The sequence below is a fragment of the Nylanderia fulva genome, unplaced genomic scaffold (genome assembly GCF_048542155.1).
Source record: "Nylanderia fulva isolate GAGA-0341 unplaced genomic scaffold, ASM4854215v1 Scaffold3, whole genome shotgun sequence".
In the NCBI taxonomy this organism is placed as follows: Eukaryota; Metazoa; Arthropoda; class Insecta; order Hymenoptera; family Formicidae; genus Nylanderia; species Nylanderia fulva.
The window spans coordinates 6,765,442-6,784,781 of NW_028190368.1; the positions used below are offsets into that span (position 1 = coordinate 6,765,442).

General features: G+C 28.9%; 5 protein-coding genes across 6 annotated transcripts; 3 read left to right on the forward strand and 2 right to left on the reverse strand.

The window, feature by feature from the left end:
• The first annotated feature begins 4 nt into the window (after window positions 1-4).
• LOC114933488 (uncharacterized) lies at window positions 5-1,821 on the forward strand. The gene is made up of 5 exons (XM_085484288.1): window positions 5-186; window positions 342-576; window positions 662-844; window positions 918-1,123; window positions 1,405-1,821. The coding sequence occupies exons 2-5, from the start codon at window positions 462-464 to the stop codon at window positions 1,681-1,683; spliced, it is 783 nt and encodes a 260-aa protein (XP_085340414.1). The 5' UTR covers window positions 5-186; window positions 342-461; the 3' UTR covers window positions 1,684-1,821.
• Window positions 1,822-2,429: 608 nt separating this feature from the next.
• On the forward strand, window positions 2,430-7,189 carry LOC114933507 (dihydrolipoyllysine-residue succinyltransferase component of 2-oxoglutarate dehydrogenase complex, mitochondrial). Its single transcript, XM_029306130.2, has 9 exons — window positions 2,430-2,614; window positions 3,195-3,219; window positions 3,370-3,421; window positions 3,627-3,697; window positions 3,796-3,923; window positions 4,232-4,558; window positions 4,638-4,813; window positions 4,937-5,387; window positions 5,934-7,189. Exons 1-9 carry the CDS (start codon window positions 2,540-2,542, stop codon window positions 6,066-6,068), a joined length of 1,440 nt encoding a protein of 479 aa, XP_029161963.1. The 5' UTR covers window positions 2,430-2,539; the 3' UTR covers window positions 6,069-7,189.
• A 393-nt stretch (window positions 7,190-7,582) lies between these two features.
• On the forward strand, window positions 7,583-9,974 carry Rpt2 (26S proteasome regulatory subunit Rpt2). Its single transcript, XM_029306134.2, has 5 exons — window positions 7,583-7,667; window positions 8,104-8,665; window positions 8,963-9,349; window positions 9,436-9,671; window positions 9,759-9,974. Exons 1-5 carry the CDS (start codon window positions 7,665-7,667, stop codon window positions 9,891-9,893), a joined length of 1,323 nt encoding a protein of 440 aa, XP_029161967.1. The 5' UTR covers window positions 7,583-7,664; the 3' UTR covers window positions 9,894-9,974.
• A 40-nt stretch (window positions 9,975-10,014) lies between these two features.
• Window positions 10,015-11,215, reverse strand: LOC114933514 (uncharacterized). 2 transcript variants are annotated; one of them, XM_085484552.1, is made up of 4 exons: window positions 11,042-11,215; window positions 10,814-10,960; window positions 10,568-10,719; window positions 10,015-10,444 (listed from the first exon to the last, which is right to left on the reverse strand). In XM_085484552.1, exons 3-4 carry the CDS (start codon window positions 10,676-10,678, stop codon window positions 10,082-10,084), a joined length of 474 nt encoding a protein of 157 aa, XP_085340678.1. In that variant the 5' UTR covers window positions 10,679-10,719; window positions 10,814-10,960; window positions 11,042-11,215; the 3' UTR covers window positions 10,015-10,081. The 2 variants fall into 2 exon arrangements, with proteins under 2 accessions (XP_085340678.1, XP_029161969.1); XM_029306136.2 differs by having other exon boundaries at window positions 10,568-10,741.
• Window positions 11,216-13,846: 2,631 nt separating this feature from the next.
• LOC114933504 (nuclear RNA export factor 1-like) lies at window positions 13,847-19,155 on the reverse strand. The gene is made up of 10 exons (XM_029306127.2): window positions 18,984-19,155; window positions 17,751-17,944; window positions 17,572-17,658; window positions 16,901-17,144; window positions 16,143-16,336; window positions 15,959-16,071; window positions 15,458-15,494; window positions 15,047-15,273; window positions 14,752-14,920; window positions 13,847-14,598 (listed from the first exon to the last, which is right to left on the reverse strand). Exons 1-10 carry the CDS (start codon window positions 19,090-19,092, stop codon window positions 14,179-14,181), a joined length of 1,794 nt encoding a protein of 597 aa, XP_029161960.1. The 5' UTR covers window positions 19,093-19,155; the 3' UTR covers window positions 13,847-14,178.
• Between the last annotated feature and the right edge of the window lie 185 nt (window positions 19,156-19,340).

The window sequence follows — 19,340 nt, forward strand, 5'->3', positions numbered from 1 at the left end:
AGGACTGGATTATTTACTCTTTTCTTCGCTTCTTCTCTCTCTTCAACGACCGAATAGATATACGTTCGTCTCTCTTTTCAAGTGCAGAGTGCAAGCAAAATAAAAGCAGATAAAAAAATAGATATACAAATTTGACATTTGAGATTGACAATTTTTGTAATATTAAACAGCTCGATAAAAATATTAGTATGTGTTAGAATCTAATATTGGTTTAATAAATGACAAATTTGCTTAAATCTGCGCAAACTCCTGTATAAAATTAGCGGGAGTCTTTCTGTATACTAGATCTTTTAAATTACTTTGTTAATTGCTTCATCGAGAAATGTTTTTTTTTTTTACAGAATAACTGGTGATTTAATCCATAATATTATGATAAAAAAATATAGTTTTTATATTTATCATCTTGAGAGAGGTTAAATTGGAATGTTGAATTCGCGTAATTATATAGTTATTTTAGAAAAATGTCTGATAAAAAATTAGCAAATGGCATTGTTGCCTTCAGTAAAGAGGAATATGATGATTATCAAAAATCCCTCTCGTCAAAAAAAGAATGGCCTGGTATTAATGCCAGTTCTGGTAAGGATATAATATATATAAATATTTATGTAGTTATATAAGGTTTATATTGTATAAATAGCAATATATAAATTTATAATTTTAGGTTCACAAATGACATTAAATACACCAATGCTCATTATGGAATTATACAGATTAGTACCTTATAAAGAAGGCCGTTATGTACATTTTCATCCATTCAATATGCCTTATATTAAAGTACGTAAAATTGAGCTAGTTGGAATCGTTACGAATGTTAAGCGCAATGTCAATCATTTATTTCTAACAAGTAAGGCAAGAAATAAATAATAGATTTAATAATATACAAGAAGCTATATCTAAACTTTTCCAATCTTTTGCAGTTGAGGATGGCACAGGAGTGGTGGAGATTAATTATAAATTAGAACAATATCTATTTTCATTGCAACAACGACATGGAATTGATCAAAAATATAGGGACCAAGCAGAAAATTTAAAGGAAACAGTAATCAAAAATTGTCCAAAGAAATTTCCTGAGACACGTCCAAGGTTCTCCTATCCATGTAATACGTCTTTACAAAATATAGCTGTAAGTTTGAGAATTATATGTATATAGATGATTGAAAGTCATCAAATTACTAGTTTTCATGTTTAAAAATTATATGTATATGATTGAAAGTCATCAAATTACTAGTTTTCATGTATATAGTGAACTGTCTTGTGCATGTTAGTTATTATTATATTGATTATTAAGAAAATTTATATTTAATTATTATTAATTATTTAAGCTAAATATGATAGAAAAGCATATTACTGAAAAATTATTTGTTGTAATCTTGTATATAATACAATAATTGTTTTTAATAATAGATCTTGGAGAATAAGTGGTGGTTGGAGACAGACAGTGGTTTATTAGGTAAAGAAGTCCAACCATTTGATTATGTTTATATCATTGGATATCCATGTCTGGATACAAAATTTCAAAAGATACCAGAACAAATTACAACAGAATTTATTGAACATGCAAAACTGACTGTGTTTGCAATGTCTGTTGTATGCATTTCTGAAGAGACTTACAATAAAAAATTATCTACATGGATAAGCAACACGATTCGCCAAAGATACAAAGAAAATATTGTGAAAAAATAATATCTGCAAGAGAACTGTAAACTCTGAACTATCTTATTTTTATGATAGATTATTATTGTATGCACATATTTCTACTAAACATTACATAGAGTTATAGATGTATAAATTTTTAATACAATGTTATTGAATTCAATGAAATTATATCAGTTTTAATTTTCCTATTACATATATATACAAATTAGATTTATCTTTCAGCTTTCTGCATTTTATTGTTTCTTTTAAATTTAAATTTTATTTTCGGTGTCATTTTTCTTTAAATTTTGCATTTTTTTGTAAAAACTGCAATTTTTATTTTATTTTTTTTTTATTTATTATTTTTTCTTTTAAAAAACTTGCTACATTTTATTTTTTCTTTTAAAAAACTAGAATATATACGTTTGCATTTATTTCATTCTGCGCAAAAAGAAACGTCAACAGAGATTGTCGCAAAAAATGCGCAGTTCCAAGAATTGTTAATATAATTCTATATGATTTCATAATTTTCTAATTATTATTATTATTCTAATTATTATTTTTCAATAATTCATCTATGGGGATTAAGTATAACTTTCATAAATTAATCTTTCAAAAAGCTCTGAAATCGCTTCTTCGCCTCTTTTTTTGACAGGTAAATTATATTGATGTTTGTAAGTATTTTACCGATATAAAACAAATATAGTACCGTTCTTTCTTGACAGATGTCATCAGGCATCTAAGTCAACCCTCTCTCTCCTCTCTCTCTCTCTATCCTCTTATCCTCCCTTCTTTCTTATCCTTCTTCCAACCTTGTCGGCTCCGGTGGTGTAGTGTGCGCCATCGTTTCTGGCCGCCAGTCGCGCGAGTTGACGTTCGGAGCGTACATTTTCATTTTCGCAGGATGGCCGCGATGCTGTCCAACTGTTCACGTTTCGCGCCTCGCGTAATCACGCGGAGTAGCGTGTTACGGACAAGGGTAAGATTTATTTACGCGCGGACGATGTTCCGGCTCTTTCCCGCCCTCTCCTTCTCTCTCTCTCTCTCTTTCTCTCTTCTCGTCATACGCGATCGACAGCTCTATTATTTTTATATCGCTCTCTCGGAGATTAAATTGTCGAAAGAGTAACTTCGTTTCGTTTTTCGCGCGAGACAGCACCTTCAATCTTTTCCTCTCGCCGCGACGAAGATTACATAATAATATACATACATAATACATATCGCTTCGTCGACACCTTCGCGACTCGTCACGCGTCACGTTCTGTCAATTTAAACCTCTCTCCGAGGAGTCTCTTTAGTCACGAGATCGGTGCTAGAATACCTGGATATCGCGGTATTAATCATCTCGATCGTAAAAAAAAAAAACCGCGAGACCGATAGTCCGCTCTCTCTCTTTCTCTTGTAATAGAACAATGACTATTTTTATCTCCGGCCGTGTGTCAGAGAATATTTCATAAGATCAATCTGTTTTTCTGACTGAACCCGTGGCTTTTAACTGAATCGTGTCATGTAACAACGTTGAAATGACTAACTAAACCAAATCCCTTTTTTTTTTCCAGATCACAAGAGCATTGTATAGTCAAGGTAAGGTTAATTGGAGACTTAATGGAGATTAGATGAAAGTATAACGAAGATTCTGAGAGTAGGAACTATAAAAAGGAAAAAGAAATAACATCGAAAGAAGTCTTTTACGCAACAGGAAACTATTAACTATGTAAAATTATTTTTACACAGGGCGCAGTGTAGTTATCCATGCAGAACATGCACCCAATGTCAAAACTTTATTGTAAGTAACATTTTATATATTATTTTGCATCTATACATATGTATTTTTTGCTGTTCAAATATACTGTTGATATAGAAGTTTAATAACATTCTACGCACATGTCTGGAAATCTTAGTTTTTTGATGCTGCGATAATTGCTTTTGATTCTTCGAACATGGAACAGAGATAAAATAGGAAAGATTATAAAGTGTTCTTTTGCCTGTAGATGTAGAAAATATAAGGCAAACTGTTATTGGGTAAATCAAGCGAGACATATACGTTCAACTTCAGCATTATGTAAGTATATTTATATTTTAAATCTCAATTATATTTCTGAAAGATTACACACAAGAAACTTGAATTAATCTATCTTTTGTGTTATCTAAAAAATACAGGGGAGATCAGGGAAGTTATAGTCCCTGCGTTTGCCGAAAGTGTAAGCGAGGGCGACGTGAGATGGGAGAAGAAGGTCGGCGACCAGGTCAAGGAAGACGATGTTCTTTGCGAAATCGAAACGGACAAGGTACAGCACAGATCTCACATAAGTTCACAGATTTTTTCCAGGAGGAAGGGCATGATTAAAATTTTTATTGTTTGTTATTTTTCGTTCTTTCTTAATTTGTTAAATTTAATTTTTTAATTTTTCTTTTTTTATAATTAAATATGCAAATAATTTTTAGTGCTTATTCAAAAAGAGAGCAAATACTTGATTGTTTTTATTTTAACGGGGGCAAATACCCTCTCTTCTGCAGACGCTTATCTCAAGTAAAGTAAAAAATACAGTCGCGGTATTTTAAGAATTTTATATAATTGATTTAATCTCATTCGTAGACTTCGGTTCCCGTTCCATCGCCCGGACCTGGTGTCATAAAAGAGCTCTTCGTTAATGACGGCGATACGGTAAAGCCAGGGCAGAAGTTATGTACCATCGACGTCGGTGCGACCGGTGGAGCTGCTCCGTCCGCGGCAGAAGCACCGAAGCCTGCTGCGGCTGCACCTCCACCTCCACCGCCGCCACCACCTTCACCCAAAGCAGCAGCACCTCCTTCTCCGCCATCGGAACCCGCGGCGGCGCCGATTCCGCCACCCGCTGCTAGACCACCGCCTCCACAAGCCCCTAAAACGACGATGCCGGTCGCGGCCATCAAACACGCGCAGGTAAATGTCAATGATAAATAATTATCAGTAGCTTTTTGGAAGTATTATGAGTATTAACGAGAACGGTGTGTATTTTTAGTCACTGGAAGGCGCAAAAGTTCAACTACCTCCCACTGATTATACTCGCGAGATAATCGGCACCAGGACAGAGCAACGGGTGAAGATGAACAGAATGCGTCTGCGTATCGCAGAACGTCTGAAGGACGCGCAAAACACGAATGCCATGTTGACCACTTTCAATGAAGTTGATATGAGGTAATTCCATTGCATTATGAGGTCACATTTTTGATAATTTTGAAGATCTTTCATGAGATGTTTAGCATATGTGTTTTATATTTTTATTATTAATTGATAATAACGCGTATTATTATTTTGCAGTCGCATTATCGAGTTTCGAAAATCGCATCAGGAAGCATTCACGAAAAAGTACGGCATCAAACTTGGATTTATGAGTCCGTTTGTTGCTGCTAGTGCTTACGCTCTGAAGGATCAACCCGTGGTAAACGCCGTAATAGACGGCACCGATATAGTATATAGAGATTACGTAGACATTAGCGTAGCGGTTGCAACGCCGAAGGGACTCGTCGTGCCGGTGCTACGCAGTGTGGAGAATAAGAATTTCGCCGAAATCGAGATTGCCTTGGCCGCCCTAGGTGAAAAAGCCAGGAAAGGAAAGATCACCGTCGAAGACATGGACGGCGGCACTTTCACGATAAGCAATGGTGGTGTTTTTGGCTCCCTGTTAGGAACTCCCATTATTAATCCGCCGCAAAGTGCAATTCTCGGCATGCATGGCGTCTTCGATAGACCGATCGCCGTTAAGGGAGAGGTAAAGTTCAGCAAAATCTTTATTAAGATCCCAGGATGTATATTATTAAAATCTCGGGAAAAACTTTGGAAATTTCCTATGGAATTTCGTTCAATTTTAAGAAATCAAGCAATTCTCATGGAATTTGATTCAGGAAATTTTTTAAAAAATTCTTTTTGTTTATTTTATTATTTTTTATTAGCACACAAGAAACATATGTCCAACATATTTTGACAATATTTAAGTTTTATGTGATCTTTTTTTTATTGACTATTTTTAATATCAAGATCTTACATTATAAACGTAGAAAATTGTTCAATTATTTAATAGATAATATTTAAATAAATTAGTACTCCTTATTTAATAAATAATCAAATAAAGAATATTTTAATGAATAATTAATTTAAATAAATTAATATTGCTTGAGACGTTTATAATAAATTATTTTTTGTTTTATATTTAATTTATTAGGGGATTCTCAGAGAACTTTTGTACAAAATTGAGACATCCTGAATTCGCCAATTTCGCTCTACTGTCTGTAAACTAACTAGCGCTTTATATTTTCAGGTTGTCATTAGACCAATGATGTACGTAGCTTTGACATACGATCATCGACTGATCGATGGACGCGAAGCTGTAATGTTCCTAAGAAAGATCAAAGACGCCATAGAAGATCCTAGGATTATCCTGGCTGGCCTTTAATAAACTTGTAATACACATTTGTCGCGCGTATTAATGCGTGTGTCGACGATTTTTATAATCATCGTGAATAAACAAAAAAAAAACGCGACGCAACAATCCGTAAAAATTCTTGGCAGGGAGTTTCTTTCCTGTTTCGGAAACTTTTGGAGAGTTCAGGAAAAAAAACGCGTTTCGACATTTCATTTTGAATCTATCAATCTCTATAAGCTAAACGTGGGATAACGTGGCGAGTGCAGTCATGAATAACGATAAGCATGCTAGTCCTGTCTGTAATTTTGAACCCTTACAGTAAAAATATAATAAGTCTCTCTTACTTTGTACTTATGTTAATCCGGCTATATTGAACGATTTTTGTTATTGGATTTTTTTTTATACGATCAATGTGATTGTATAATCGGTGATCGTGTTTTACGCACGAAACGTTGCGATACCATATTTTTATTCCCTTTGTGCATATCGTGCTTGATTTGGCGGATGTGAGCGCAGAGGGACGGAAGTCGAGCTAGAAAATACTTTATTAGATGTAGATCTCAAAACTAAAATAAAGCCTCACCAATCTAAATGTATAGCATTGTTAAATTGCGACCATGAGTATATTATATAATATACATAACGCGATTTAGTAGGTCTTTAAAAAATGCGAAAGTGATATATTATTGTTTGCACTTGTACTTTTTATCTCGAGTATCTTGAGATCTGTTTATCGGGAACTTCTGCACTCGAAGGAAAGCAGGATATTAGTCATTCTTGTATAAATCAAAATTGTTTTGATCGACAAAATGAATCAACGTGATAGACGTGTTTTGCATAGTGTGGGGCATTTAACGAGACGTTAATATTTAATATATATGTTAACGGACACTGCCGAATTCTGTATGAATTTTTCGAAATATCGTTAAACATTCGAGGCGAAAACTCGCGCGAATTTAAGATACGTTGTATTGATAACAACGTGCCTTGTCGATATACCGTTCTTATCACTCTGTGTCTACATTTTGTCTATCTTCAATGAATTATGAAGATTGTGCGGATTTAGCCCCGTTGTAAAATACGTTGTATATTATTTAGATTCTGTGTATTAACGACGAAACGCATATAAAGCACGCTGATTAAATCTGGAATTTTGTATCTTTTCAATATAGTGACAAAAAATTTTTGAACACACACTGCTAATGATAAATAATATACAGCTATATTATACATCAAAAAATAAAATAAAATCAAAATTTTTAAATTAATTAAATTTCTTTAAATTCTTTAGTATATCAGAGAATCATTTTAAAATAAAATTTCAGAAAAGCGAAGGAAAAGGGTATTTTTTAATTAATTGTACTTGTATCCCTTGGAAATTAAATCTATTTTACATATTTATTCTATTCTATTTTTGTAGTTAATATCAGAATAATTATTTGAAAATCTTTATTAGGCGAAAACTAGAGAGAAGGCTTCTCTTTCTGTGAATTTATTTTACTCGCAATCGAGATTTGGTATCGATAGGTAAAGATGGTGGGAGAATCGATGTTATATCGATAATGTAGAATCGAATCCTGGCGAATGACTTCGCCCTTTCGAAGAACGGCCAAGCGTTGACAGAAAATGGTAAGTCTGTCAAGATTAAGAAGAAAAATTATTATAATTTATTGTTATAAAGCAGTGTTTTTGTTATTTAGCACAACGAAAATTAATTACTGCTGTTAATGTTTAATATTTTTGCATTTATACTACTTTATGCATTTTCTAGGTTAACTTTCTTTCAAATGTTAGTTTATCTTACTTCAAATTTTTATATAAAAGAAGCTTGTATATAATAAATTAGTTAAATTTGTATAAAACAACATGAAACAAATATTTCTCGTCGTATAACGAATTAAGATTTATTTGCAATATAGTTAGTATAAAAAAATTATTCGAAAGAATATTTGATTAATTTTTCTCAATTTATTGTTTATATTTTATAAATATATTTTTTATTAATATATACACAGAATTGTACTATTTTAAAATATGATAAATGTAATGTAAAAATTATAAACAGGGTCAAAACCAATCCGGTACTGGTGGTAGTGGAGGGGACAAGAAGGATGACAAAGATAAGAAGAAGAAATATGAACCACCAATTCCCACGAGAGTGGGTAAAAAGAAGAGACGTACTAAAGGGCCAGATGCAGCTTTAAAACTGCCTCAAGTGACTCCTCACACACGTTGTAGACTGAAACTATTGAAGCTGGAACGCATAAAGGATTACCTATTGATGGAGGAAGAGTTCATCAGGAATCAGGAACGCTTGAAGCCGCAAGAAGAGAAAAACGAGGAGGAAAGATCGAAAGTGGACGATCTTCGTGGAACACCAATGTCTGTTGGAACATTGGAAGAAATAATAGATGACAATCATGCAATAGTGTCCACTTCAGTTGGCTCCGAGCATTATGTATCCATCTTGTCATTTGTGGATAAAGACCAATTGGAACCTGGTTGTTCTGTGTTGCTAAATCATAAGGTTCATGCTGTTGTTGGTGTGTTAGGAGATGATACAGATCCTATGGTTACAGTGATGAAGCTTGAAAAGGCTCCTCAAGAGACCTATACTGATATTGGAGGTATATTTACATTTATCTATATTTATAAATCTAACTCTCTCTAATATTTTGTTATTAAAATTGTTAATTTTTAATTAGAAGCTTTTAAAAACAATATAAAGAAATTTTGAATTCAATTTTTTTAGTAGAAACTTAATTTAACATTTAAAAAAGAAAAAACCTATTTTAAAAAATATATTAAAGTAATGTAAACAAATGTAATATTTAATCATAAATTTTTGAAAAAAAAATTTTTGAAACAAGTTAAAATATGAAAATATCAAAGGATATAATTCATGAATGTTTTGTTATTTTCAGGTCTTGATACTCAAATTCAGGAGATTAAAGAATCTGTAGAATTACCATTAACCCATCCAGAGTATTATGAAGAAATGGGTATTAAGCCTCCGAAGGGTGTGATACTTTATGGACCACCTGGAACAGGGAAGACATTGCTTGCCAAGGCTGTAGCTAATCAAACATCAGCTACATTTTTAAGAGTTGTTGGTTCTGAACTTATACAGAAATATCTGGGTGATGGCCCAAAGCTTGTGAGAGAACTCTTCAGAGTTGCTGAAGAGCATGCTCCCTCTATTGTTTTTATAGATGAGATAGATGCAGTAGGAACAAAGAGATATGATAGCAATAGCGGTGGTGAAAGAGAGATTCAGAGAACAATGTTGGAATTACTTAATCAACTTGATGGTATGTTAATTTCTAGTGTAAAATATATAAAAATATCTCTTGTAATATGGATTTAATATTAAATAGAACTTTTTTTATTACATCAGGTTTTGATAGCAGAGGCGATGTAAAAGTGGTTATGGCTACCAACAGAATAGAGACCTTAGATCCTGCTTTAATCAGACCCGGTCGTATCGATAGAAAAATAGAATTCCCTCTACCAGATGAAAAGACCAAAAGAAGAATTTTCAATATTCACACAAGTAGAATGACTTTGGCACCTGATGTAAATCTTGCAGAGTTAATTATGGCAAAAGATGATCTTTCTGGTGCAGATATCAAGGTATGACATTACATAAAAATTACATTGTACTTTTTTTTTTGTATGTTTTCCATTATTTTTTTATTGATTTAAAATGTGTATTTTTAGGCAATATGTACCGAAGCTGGTTTAATGGCTTTACGTGAACGTCGTATGAAAGTAACTAGCGACGATTTCAAGAAATCTAAAGAAAGCGTACTATATCGAAAGAAAGAAGGTTCTCCTGAAGGATTATATTTATAAAAATATTCGTTATTAATAATTTGCTGTATGATTGAATCACATAATTACTCAAACATCTTAATAAAAATTTATATAAGGAAATTAATGGTTACAGTGAGACGTTTGTAAAAGTATTATGTAATTTACTTAAATAATTTTTTTTATTCAACTAACATTATTTGTGTTACAAATACTAAAATATGTCTACTTTAAAGAGTTAAATTAGTCTTACTTCCAGGTTTATTTAAGATTGGTTCAAAGTATTCCTTTAGCCTATTTATTACTGCTGCAGAATGTGTTCTCTGATTACTTAGGATTTCAGAAAATTGAATATTCTCATTTGAAGTTTTATTTTGCGATTCCATACTGCATACCCAGCATGCGCCTCGTCTAGTTTTATCGAGAACCGTTGTTACGTCTGCAGGATGTTTTACAGTAGATGGTAAACTGGTAGCCAGACTTTTATATCTTCCCAATGTAAAAGCTGTCTCAAAACCATCTTTAAAACCTATCTCAAATCCTTCTTGTAGAACAGAGTCCGCTCCATTCTGTATTCCTTCTCTGTAACCAGTCTGAAAATATAATTATTAAATATAAAAGAATACTGCGAGATGCACAGACACATAAGCATCAAACCATGCTTATAATCTTGATGCTGACTTGTCAAAATTTCCATGTATTGTATATATTTATACCTTGGCAGCAGCATCCATAACCCGTTCCCAACACTTTGAAGCAATGTGTAAAGAATCATCATCTTCTGCCAAATATAAATCGTGTTCCGTCGTTTTTTTTACATCTTCCATTTTAAATAATTATATATTCTAAAATGTCTCTCTCTCTCGCTCTAAAATAATTTTAATTACAATCTTTAACAAATTGAGATAAATTTCAATTAACCAAAAAATGTTTTAAAATTCTTTCAAACTTAAATTACTCACATGCTTTCAATATATATATGTTCTATGACTATCTTCTTCACATTCTTTTTTATTAGAAAATTTTCTCCTTTATTTTTTCACAAAACAAAGAGGAAAATCGTACTTAATTAGGATACATAGGTTAGACAGAGCAGCTTATTCTGCAATCTGCAATTTGCAATATTTGATATTATATTATCATGTTTTTATAACCTCTTCTATAATATGTTATGTTCCCCTAATACACACCTCTGTACAACATATGTTCTGCTATTACTTCGGACGAGATGATACGGTGAACATGTCCGACGAAGAGGCATGTTATTAGAAGAATATACTACATGAAGAGGTAATCAAATCAGACGATTTTAGAGCTTTTTGACAGGTGAACTGTTTGTAACTATTTTACCGACTAAACATTATGTAAACAACATATGCCTTTTTTCTTTTTTTTTTTTTAGAAACTATATATTATTTGATATTTTTTATTTAGTGCTATTTAGATTGATTTGTTTTAGTTTTTAATTACTTTCTCATCTTTCTTAATTTTTTCAAAAATATTGATATAGTGTTACAGTTTTATATGGGCAATGTTCTTTTTATTAATATATAATCACAGTACTTTGCTTATACAAAAAGAAATCTTTTTTTAATATTTAAAATTAACACAATGTAAATATATATTTTATAAAAAAATGTGTTAACTAATCAATTAATTTTATTAATTATACAACGCATATCTCTATATACATTACATAATTAATTACTCATTTGCATCACTCTTATTAATTTATATATATGTGTATATATCTATATATATACATATATATATAATATTAATGATTCGAGTGATACATGTATATATATTTACATTGTTTTTCTCTGAGGAACAAGAATAATGTAATCTATTTATGTAACATTTATAATATAAATGGATATTATTTTCTATCTTTACTTAATTTTATAAATTAAAGTATCTATATTAATTAACTTTTTCATATATATATATATATATATATATGAGAACATAAAAAGATATTCAGATATTAGAGTACTCACACATATATTGCTTTTCCTATTAAACTATGACATTGACAATGAGTATTTAGTCACTATAATGTCACAATTTAGCATATAAATGTGAATATAAATGTATATAAATTACTTTTCTTCTCTTTTTAACATTTACAGACATATGATATTATAATTACAATGCCAAACAAATTGTCATTAATAAGGATATATATATGATTTAAATGTTTCGACAATACACCTACATTTTTTGAAGAATGTGAGATCTCTTATTTCAAGAGATAGATAATGTGAAAATATTGTGATATTGTTTACTGCACAATCAACTCCCAGATAGCACAAGCTATTCGAAAAGAATTCATTTGTTTGTCCCCAATTTTGAGTTCCTTTTCAAATACATATAGAATTCATTTTACAAAATTTGAAAAGGGACTCAAAATTGGTGACATACAAATGAATTCTTTTCGAATAGCTTGTGCTATCTGGGCTGTTACATTTCGTATTGTAGATTTTTTATTGAAACTTAATTGGAATTTAAAATATCTTCTTGCTGTATCTTTCTTTTTCTCATTATTATTTCATTGTTGTGTATTGATGTGTAACATAAGCCATTTTCTCAGTGGGCAAACATTTCTTTTGAATTTTGTAATATACAAAACTGGATGTTATGACAATTTCAAGAAATTATTTGATATATGCATATTTCATCTCTTGAAGAGAATTGCATAAACTTTTAGTTCTATAAATTTTGAAAAAATAAGAGAGAAAAATAAATATCCTATCTAAGCAACTGCTTATAATTATAAAACATACTTAACTTAAATATTAATTATATTTAATTATACTTAAATATGTATACAAATAAATTTGACTTATCTACAAAAGTAATAAAGAATCTAGTACGTTATTAGTATGAGAACAATATATATTATTTAAAAAATTTCTTTTAAGAAAATAATATATAAAGGAACTGTATACATTTAGGAACTATATCAATTTAATCTTTTCGATATAAATTTTTTATGTTAACTATAATATTCTAATTATCACAGTGATTTTAGAAAATTTTAGAAATCTTTCAAGTACAAATGGAATTCGTTTCAGTTACTTATAGGTTTAGTAATCTTATAAATAGTATATACAAGATTTTATAAAATATAAAATCCTGTATATCATATAAAGGTTTTTATATATAATTTTTCTTTAATCCTTCATATATATATTCTAATTTTCCTTTATCTTTTTTCTTGCATCTTATTCGCAAGTTTAATTAAAAAATATAAATTTTCTACGATATATCGTATCTATCATCTCTGTACGTATGTGTGTAAAACATTAACATACCAACATAAAGACCCTGAGTATAAAACTCAATTTTTTCTTTCACTCATTCTTCACATAAGTCGAAAAGATTAATCGAAATAAATTAAAAATTATAATGTATGTTCTTAACATCTAAAAGCGTATGACGCGAGAGCGATTAATAGAACTAGTGTTTAACTTCTCTTTTAATTTTATAAAAAATACTTTGGTATGATTAATACTGTGTAGTTATTATACTCTACACGAATTTGGTATTTTAACAGAAAATTAACAATATTTTTACTTATAATCTATACCCTGTATTTAATGTAAACAACTTTAATTGTTTAAATAAATTTTTATATTATATATCAAAACTTGAAGATTTAGTTAGAGAAAGTAATCTATAACAAAATAATTTAGTATTTTCCCATATTGATCAAAATATATTGGAATCCGACTTATTTTTTTTATCATGACACATTAATCTGTGTTTACTTAACAGCTGTTATATTTTCATAGTAGTATATTCACTTATCAGTACAATGGCATCAATTAAAAATATATATAGATTTTGTTTTTAAAATATTATCAGTTACTGCCATTTTATTAGAAATGACTTCATCATACATATTAAAAAATTTATTATAAACTTTCTTTTAAATTTAAACAGAAGAGTTTTCAAATAGAAAACTATTTTGTAAATAATTTTATTGAAAATTTATAATGTTGTAATACTTTTATTGATGCTACTGAATAGTATAAATTGTTAGAAGTTTATTAAAAATTCAGAAAAATCGCAACATAAAAAGTCCTTAGTTCCTATTAGTAATTTATAACAAACTTCTTTTTATAAGCATTTCTGTTAATGTAAATTGAAATAAGACGGATTCTATAATAATTAAATTGCATAATTTTTAAAAATATCTGTTTCTTCAAGTTTTAATGCAAAATGTAAAAAAAAAATGTGTACGTTAAAAATGTAAAAAAACGTGAAAAGTACGATACAAAGTTCTGTGTTTTGCAAAAATCATAATGACGAATTATTTTACTCATGTACATTTTGTAAATGCTTCTGACGGTATTTGCCCGCATTTGAAGAAGTTTTGAAACGCAGTGAGTGCATTATCATAGTTCCACTCCATCTCTTGCAAGCACTTTAAGCTCCAATTCAGATTCATGTTTGTTTGTTGACTCAATGTCGCTATCATTTGTCTCATATCTTCGGTTAATACTGGAGCTATAGGCTTCTGTACTGTTTCGATGGGCTCCGGCGTCTTTGGCTGCATTTGCTGGCTCAATTCCTTCAATTGTGCCTCAGTTGGGTAATTAATATGCAATTGTTCATTGCGAATACAATATCCAGCACCTTCCTGAACAATTATGAATGTTCGATTAAAATGACGGATGAATTGTTCCTTATCATTAAGTTCTTGAAAATAACCCGTTATTGTGATAAACATCATTGTTTGCTGTGAAGGAAATAAATTATTATAAAACAAGTTATAAACACAATTTTTTAATTATAAACAAGAAATAAATTATCAATATAAATCTATATTGTGCAATATTTAATGTACAAATCATCATTATGTAATTTAAATCATTTAATATAACAAACTTACTGCCACAAGAACAACATCCATAGTAAAAGTATCTAAAAGATGCCTTGTTTGTGGCAACTGTGATATAAAAGAAACAATAGGTAATCTACCATACTTTAATAACTGCTGTCTTCTGGTTGTGTCATATATTCTAAATAAATTCCGGCTATTTATGAGATACTTAATTAATCTGCAAAAAATTTTACTTTATGAGCATTAATTAGATGATAATCAAAATACTAAAAATATATTATAATAATACTTAAAACAGAAACAATACTTATGAGACAATTGTGAAAACTGCACAACCACTTACTTGTTAGCATGGGAATTGTTTATTGTCATGCTAAAACGTGCCTCTTTTTCGTACGCATCAAGTAGAAGTTGACGATTCTCACTATCCAATATAGTAAAATACTGTTGTAAAAAATGGCACGCAATTTGTTGCACTTTTGTATCAGTAAAAAGTATCCTTTGTGATTGTGGTATTTTAGCAGCTTCAATCACATCAAATTCAATTGGTCGTGGTAATTCCTTGTCATCCTTTTAAACAATGTAACATAAACTTAAGCCGTATCAAAAAAGATACATAAATTCAAATATGTGCTTATACAGGATGTCTGGTAATAATCACCTGTTTAACTCGATTTAACCCGTTCTACTTGCATTCAAGAGATGATGATACATTACCAGATTCTGTATAACAAAGAATATGTAAGATACTCACCAAACGTAGTAGCTTTGGGAACCATTTCTGGATATCACTATAAAGTCAAGATAGAAAAGTCTGCATAAGTTCTATGCTAATTGTATAATAATAAATATATGTTTCTTATTATAAAATAATATAGAAAAAAATTTAACGCGCGCGCAATGTAATATAAAATATTAAATAAATCAATTATGTAATAAAACGTCTTTTACTAAATGTAAAATAGATTCCTTGTATAAGATTGATGTTTAGAAATTATATTAAATTAAATTAAATTGTATGTTATATTAAATTAAATTATATTAAAAAAACATGCATTCAGTAACTTTTCATACTTTTAATTTAATAATAACTGAAAAATTGCTATTTACTAGAATTAAACTATTTAAAAATTTTAAATTTTAAATAGTAGAAGGGTGAATGTAATAACTACTCTTATGAGATAATGAATATTAGAAATTATTTGCGACGTTTCTTAACAAAACAAAAAAAATTATACTGAAATAATATATTTACCAAATGTATTCACTTTGTTGAAATTCATAATTGTTACAAACAGGATTTCCAGCTAATTTCAGTTCTTCCAGTTTTAGATTTTTAATAGCTTCCAACTCATATATGTCTTTTATCTGTATATGCAAAAATATAAATAAAAATATAAATGATAAAACTGAATGATATATAATTTGGCTATACTCACTTTGTTATCGCTGATGTACAAAATTTTCAAGTTTGAAAATTTTTTATTTAGTATTACGAGTCTATCAATGTTTTGTAGCTTATTACTTTCCAAGTTTAAGAATTCCAATGTTGGTATATATTCGCCCACGATATTTAACACGGTAAATAATATTACAGGGTGACATAATGCACAGAAATAATCATCAACAAGATCTGTAAGATACATATACATAAATTATAAAAAAAATCTTCAGTATTATTTTTGCATTTTAATTAATAATACATCTTTAAATTTAGTATTATTACATGGAGAGAATTTTCTCTTAGAATTTATCTTGAAATTCATGGTAATTGTGGGATAATATGTTAATTGAAAGAATTTTATAAGTTTCTCCGATTAATATTTACCACAATAAAAAATATTAATATTCTATCACAATGAGATATAAAATGTTTGATTTTACCACTGATGAGATAGTACCTCGTCTATAATTTTACTAAAAAATATAGTAAAATTTCAATTTTAAAATATATTAAAAACTTATGATTCTCTTTAAGTGATTTAAATAGAATAGAAAGTGATAAACATATAAAATATTTTATATAAATTTTACAATGCAGCGTAATATTTTCAATCCAGCTTAATGATAAATTTATGCATGATAATTTTCAGTTTATTACAAAACATGATAAAATTTATAGTAAATTTTGCAGTAAAATATAACGACAAATTCTCTCTGTGTTTTTTTCATGATTTTTTAATTCTATTATTCTAACCAGGATCTAGATGAAATTGTGACAAATCCAAAGCATTTGTCTCTTGCACATATCTCTTGAATATGGTTTGTTTGACTCTTTCTTTATATTTATCACTTATCTCATAACGTGGATATTCTTGTCTTATGTACATTTGTAGTATAAAGCCATCTCTCATTGCGATCTTGCGATTACAATTTGACAATACATGTGCCGTTTTGTAATCGTCGACAAAGAAAGTAATTCCGTTCTCTGTTCTCTTATACTACAAATAAATTCAGAATTTTAATCATAAATATATCTATTATTATATGTAATTTAATGTTTTCCGCTCTTATTGCAGCCATTTTTAATTATAAAATTAAAAGAAAAATCACATAAATTAATTTTTTGCAAACATAACTTTTAATTTTTAAATATAAATTGATAAAACGTTTTTTAATTCATATAATTTCTCACTTTTGAAATTTTAGTTTGATATAACTGCAATAAGATTAAAAATCTTAAAATAATATCATATTGCTATTTATATAATTTAATATTTTTTGTCATTTATTGCAGAGCTATATCAAATTATATCACATTGTATCATGTGAGAATTTTTATATCATCAATATATTATACCAATAAACATGTATAGATCAATTACATAAATGTTGAATAAAATATAAATCAGAAAAAAAATTATTTACCATTATTGCAACAAATACTTCAGGTGCTATGTAGTTTAATATTGATTTTATAATATATTCTTTTTCATATTTATGGCCATATGATATCTACAATATATAAGAAACATTAGACGTTTATTAAAAAATGTATCTTAAATCTTAATATATATGACGTGTATTATGTAAGAAAAATCACTTACATTGATTCTATACCAACTGAATTCATTATACAGATTCTGCACTCTTTTAATTTGAACTTTTTTATTATACTCTTTTTTTTGTTGAAAATTTCTTCTTTGAGGCAAACGATTTTCTACAAACCTCTTAATTGAACTTGACTGAACAGACCTGGGGAATAATTTATTGCTTGCCACATCATCTTCGTCAATTGATTCTATAAACAAATAGAAATTATATAAAATAGTGTCTATATATTCAGAAACAGTTACTTTAAGTGTTACAAGTATCTTTAATATCATTTTCAATGACTTTTAATTTACAATTCACATTTTAATAAAATTTACTCTTGTTATATTAATAGTTTATTATATATAACTGAAATTCATACAATGTGCATAAAACTTATATTAGTTATGATGTCCGTACTTTCAATATACAAAAATGTTCTTTCTTTTGTATAAAATAGTACTTGCAAACCAATTTAGCATTTTTTTCAATTAGTTCATTATCTACACATAAGTTTACTTTATTAATTCATATAATTTATGTAAAAGAAAATATTTATATAATATATATATATATATGCAATGTGTATATGAATATGAGAAATTCTCTTATGAGATGCAAAAATTTATATCCAAAGAACCTTAAAGATGTAATAAAATAAAAAATTACTTTTTTATTGTTCTTATTCTTGTATGTAATTTTTTTCATACAAATCCAATTTTTTAGTTTTAAAAACAAGTATACATAATTGACACAAAGTGTATTATTTTTGAAGGATTAAATTGTTGCATAATTGAAATAATATATTGTATTATAATGTAAAAATGTCTTTGCTCGACATTAATTAAAAGATATCACTGATAAAGTCATAAAAATATAAAATTTAACTATAGAACATATAAGAGAAGATTATCAGAGTGCCTTGAATTTATTTTAATTTATTCAGATTCAAAATTATTGGATATATATTATACTGTGTCTATAACTATATAGTTAAATAAAAAATAAGGTAAATATAAATTTTCAACAATAACTCATTTTATCTCCTGCATGCAAGTTTCATGCATAAAAATAGATAAATAAAAAAATATGAGATTGAGTTCGAGATATTAATATTTCGATAAATTAATGTATACGCAAAATCTGTTGGAAAATGTAAATGTAAATATACATTTATATACAAGCTGCGCAAAAATTGTGCGTAATAAATCGTCTAACCACAAAAATCGGAAAATCTGATAGTTTACCGAAATAACGTAACACATTTGCACGAAAGGTGAGAGGATTAACAATAAAGTCATTAGTCAAATCATTAATCGACCTTAGTCGACAAGATCGACTCAATTCCTTCGGCATTTTTCTACGGGGGATACACAAGCGTCAACACACGAACTCGTTACCCGGCATTGCTAAACGTAAAACGTAACCACGTGACTTTCAAAATTGAGGGAGATGGGAAATGGCGGGTTTTTATTTATCGCTTCGCATTTTGCGTGATATACATAAAATGCGTACAGCCACTGATAGTACCTCGTCGGTGGTACAGCTAATAAATAACATCAACGATTTTTTTATTTTTATATTAAGGATGTTTTTTATCTTTA

Bases quoted from the DNA above. Each gene is read 5' to 3' on its own strand.
- LOC114933488 (XM_085484288.1), top strand. From the start codon at position 462: ATGTCTGATAAAAAATTAGCAAATGGCATTGTTGCCTTCAGTAAAGAG. The intron at 845-917 runs GTAAGGCAAGAA...AATCTTTTGCAG, and splicing joins CAATCATTTATTTCTAACAA to TTGAGGATGGCACAGGAGTG. The intron at 1,124-1,404 runs GTAAGTTTGAGA...TTTTAATAATAG, and splicing joins CGTCTTTACAAAATATAGCT to ATCTTGGAGAATAAGTGGTG.
- LOC114933507 (XM_029306130.2), top strand. From the start codon at position 2,540: ATGGCCGCGATGCTGTCCAACTGTTCACGTTTCGCGCCTCGCGTAATC. The intron at 3,422-3,626 runs GTAAGTAACATT...TTTTGCCTGTAG, and splicing joins CCCAATGTCAAAACTTTATT to ATGTAGAAAATATAAGGCAA. The intron at 3,698-3,795 runs GTAAGTATATTT...TAAAAAATACAG, and splicing joins ACGTTCAACTTCAGCATTAT to GGGAGATCAGGGAAGTTATA.
- Rpt2 (XM_029306134.2), top strand. The intron at 9,350-9,435 runs GTATGTTAATTT...TTATTACATCAG, and splicing joins ATTACTTAATCAACTTGATG to GTTTTGATAGCAGAGGCGAT. The intron at 9,672-9,758 runs GTATGACATTAC...GTGTATTTTTAG, and splicing joins TTTCTGGTGCAGATATCAAG to GCAATATGTACCGAAGCTGG.
- LOC114933514 (XM_085484552.1), bottom strand. From the start codon at position 10,678: ATGGAAGATGTAAAAAAAACGACGGAACACGATTTATATTTGGCAGAA. The intron at 10,445-10,567 runs GTATAAATATAT...TTATATTTTCAG, and splicing joins TTATGGATGCTGCTGCCAAG to ACTGGTTACAGAGAAGGAAT.
- LOC114933504 (XM_029306127.2), bottom strand. From the start codon at position 19,092: ATGCCGAAGGAATTGAGTCGATCTTGTCGACTAAGGTCGATTAATGAT. The intron at 16,072-16,142 runs GTGAGTATAGCC...TTGCATATACAG, and splicing joins TGTACATCAGCGATAACAAA to ATAAAAGACATATATGAGTT. The intron at 15,495-15,958 runs GTAAATATATTA...TTGACTTTATAG, and splicing joins CAACAAAGTGAATACATTTG to TGATATCCAGAAATGGTTCC.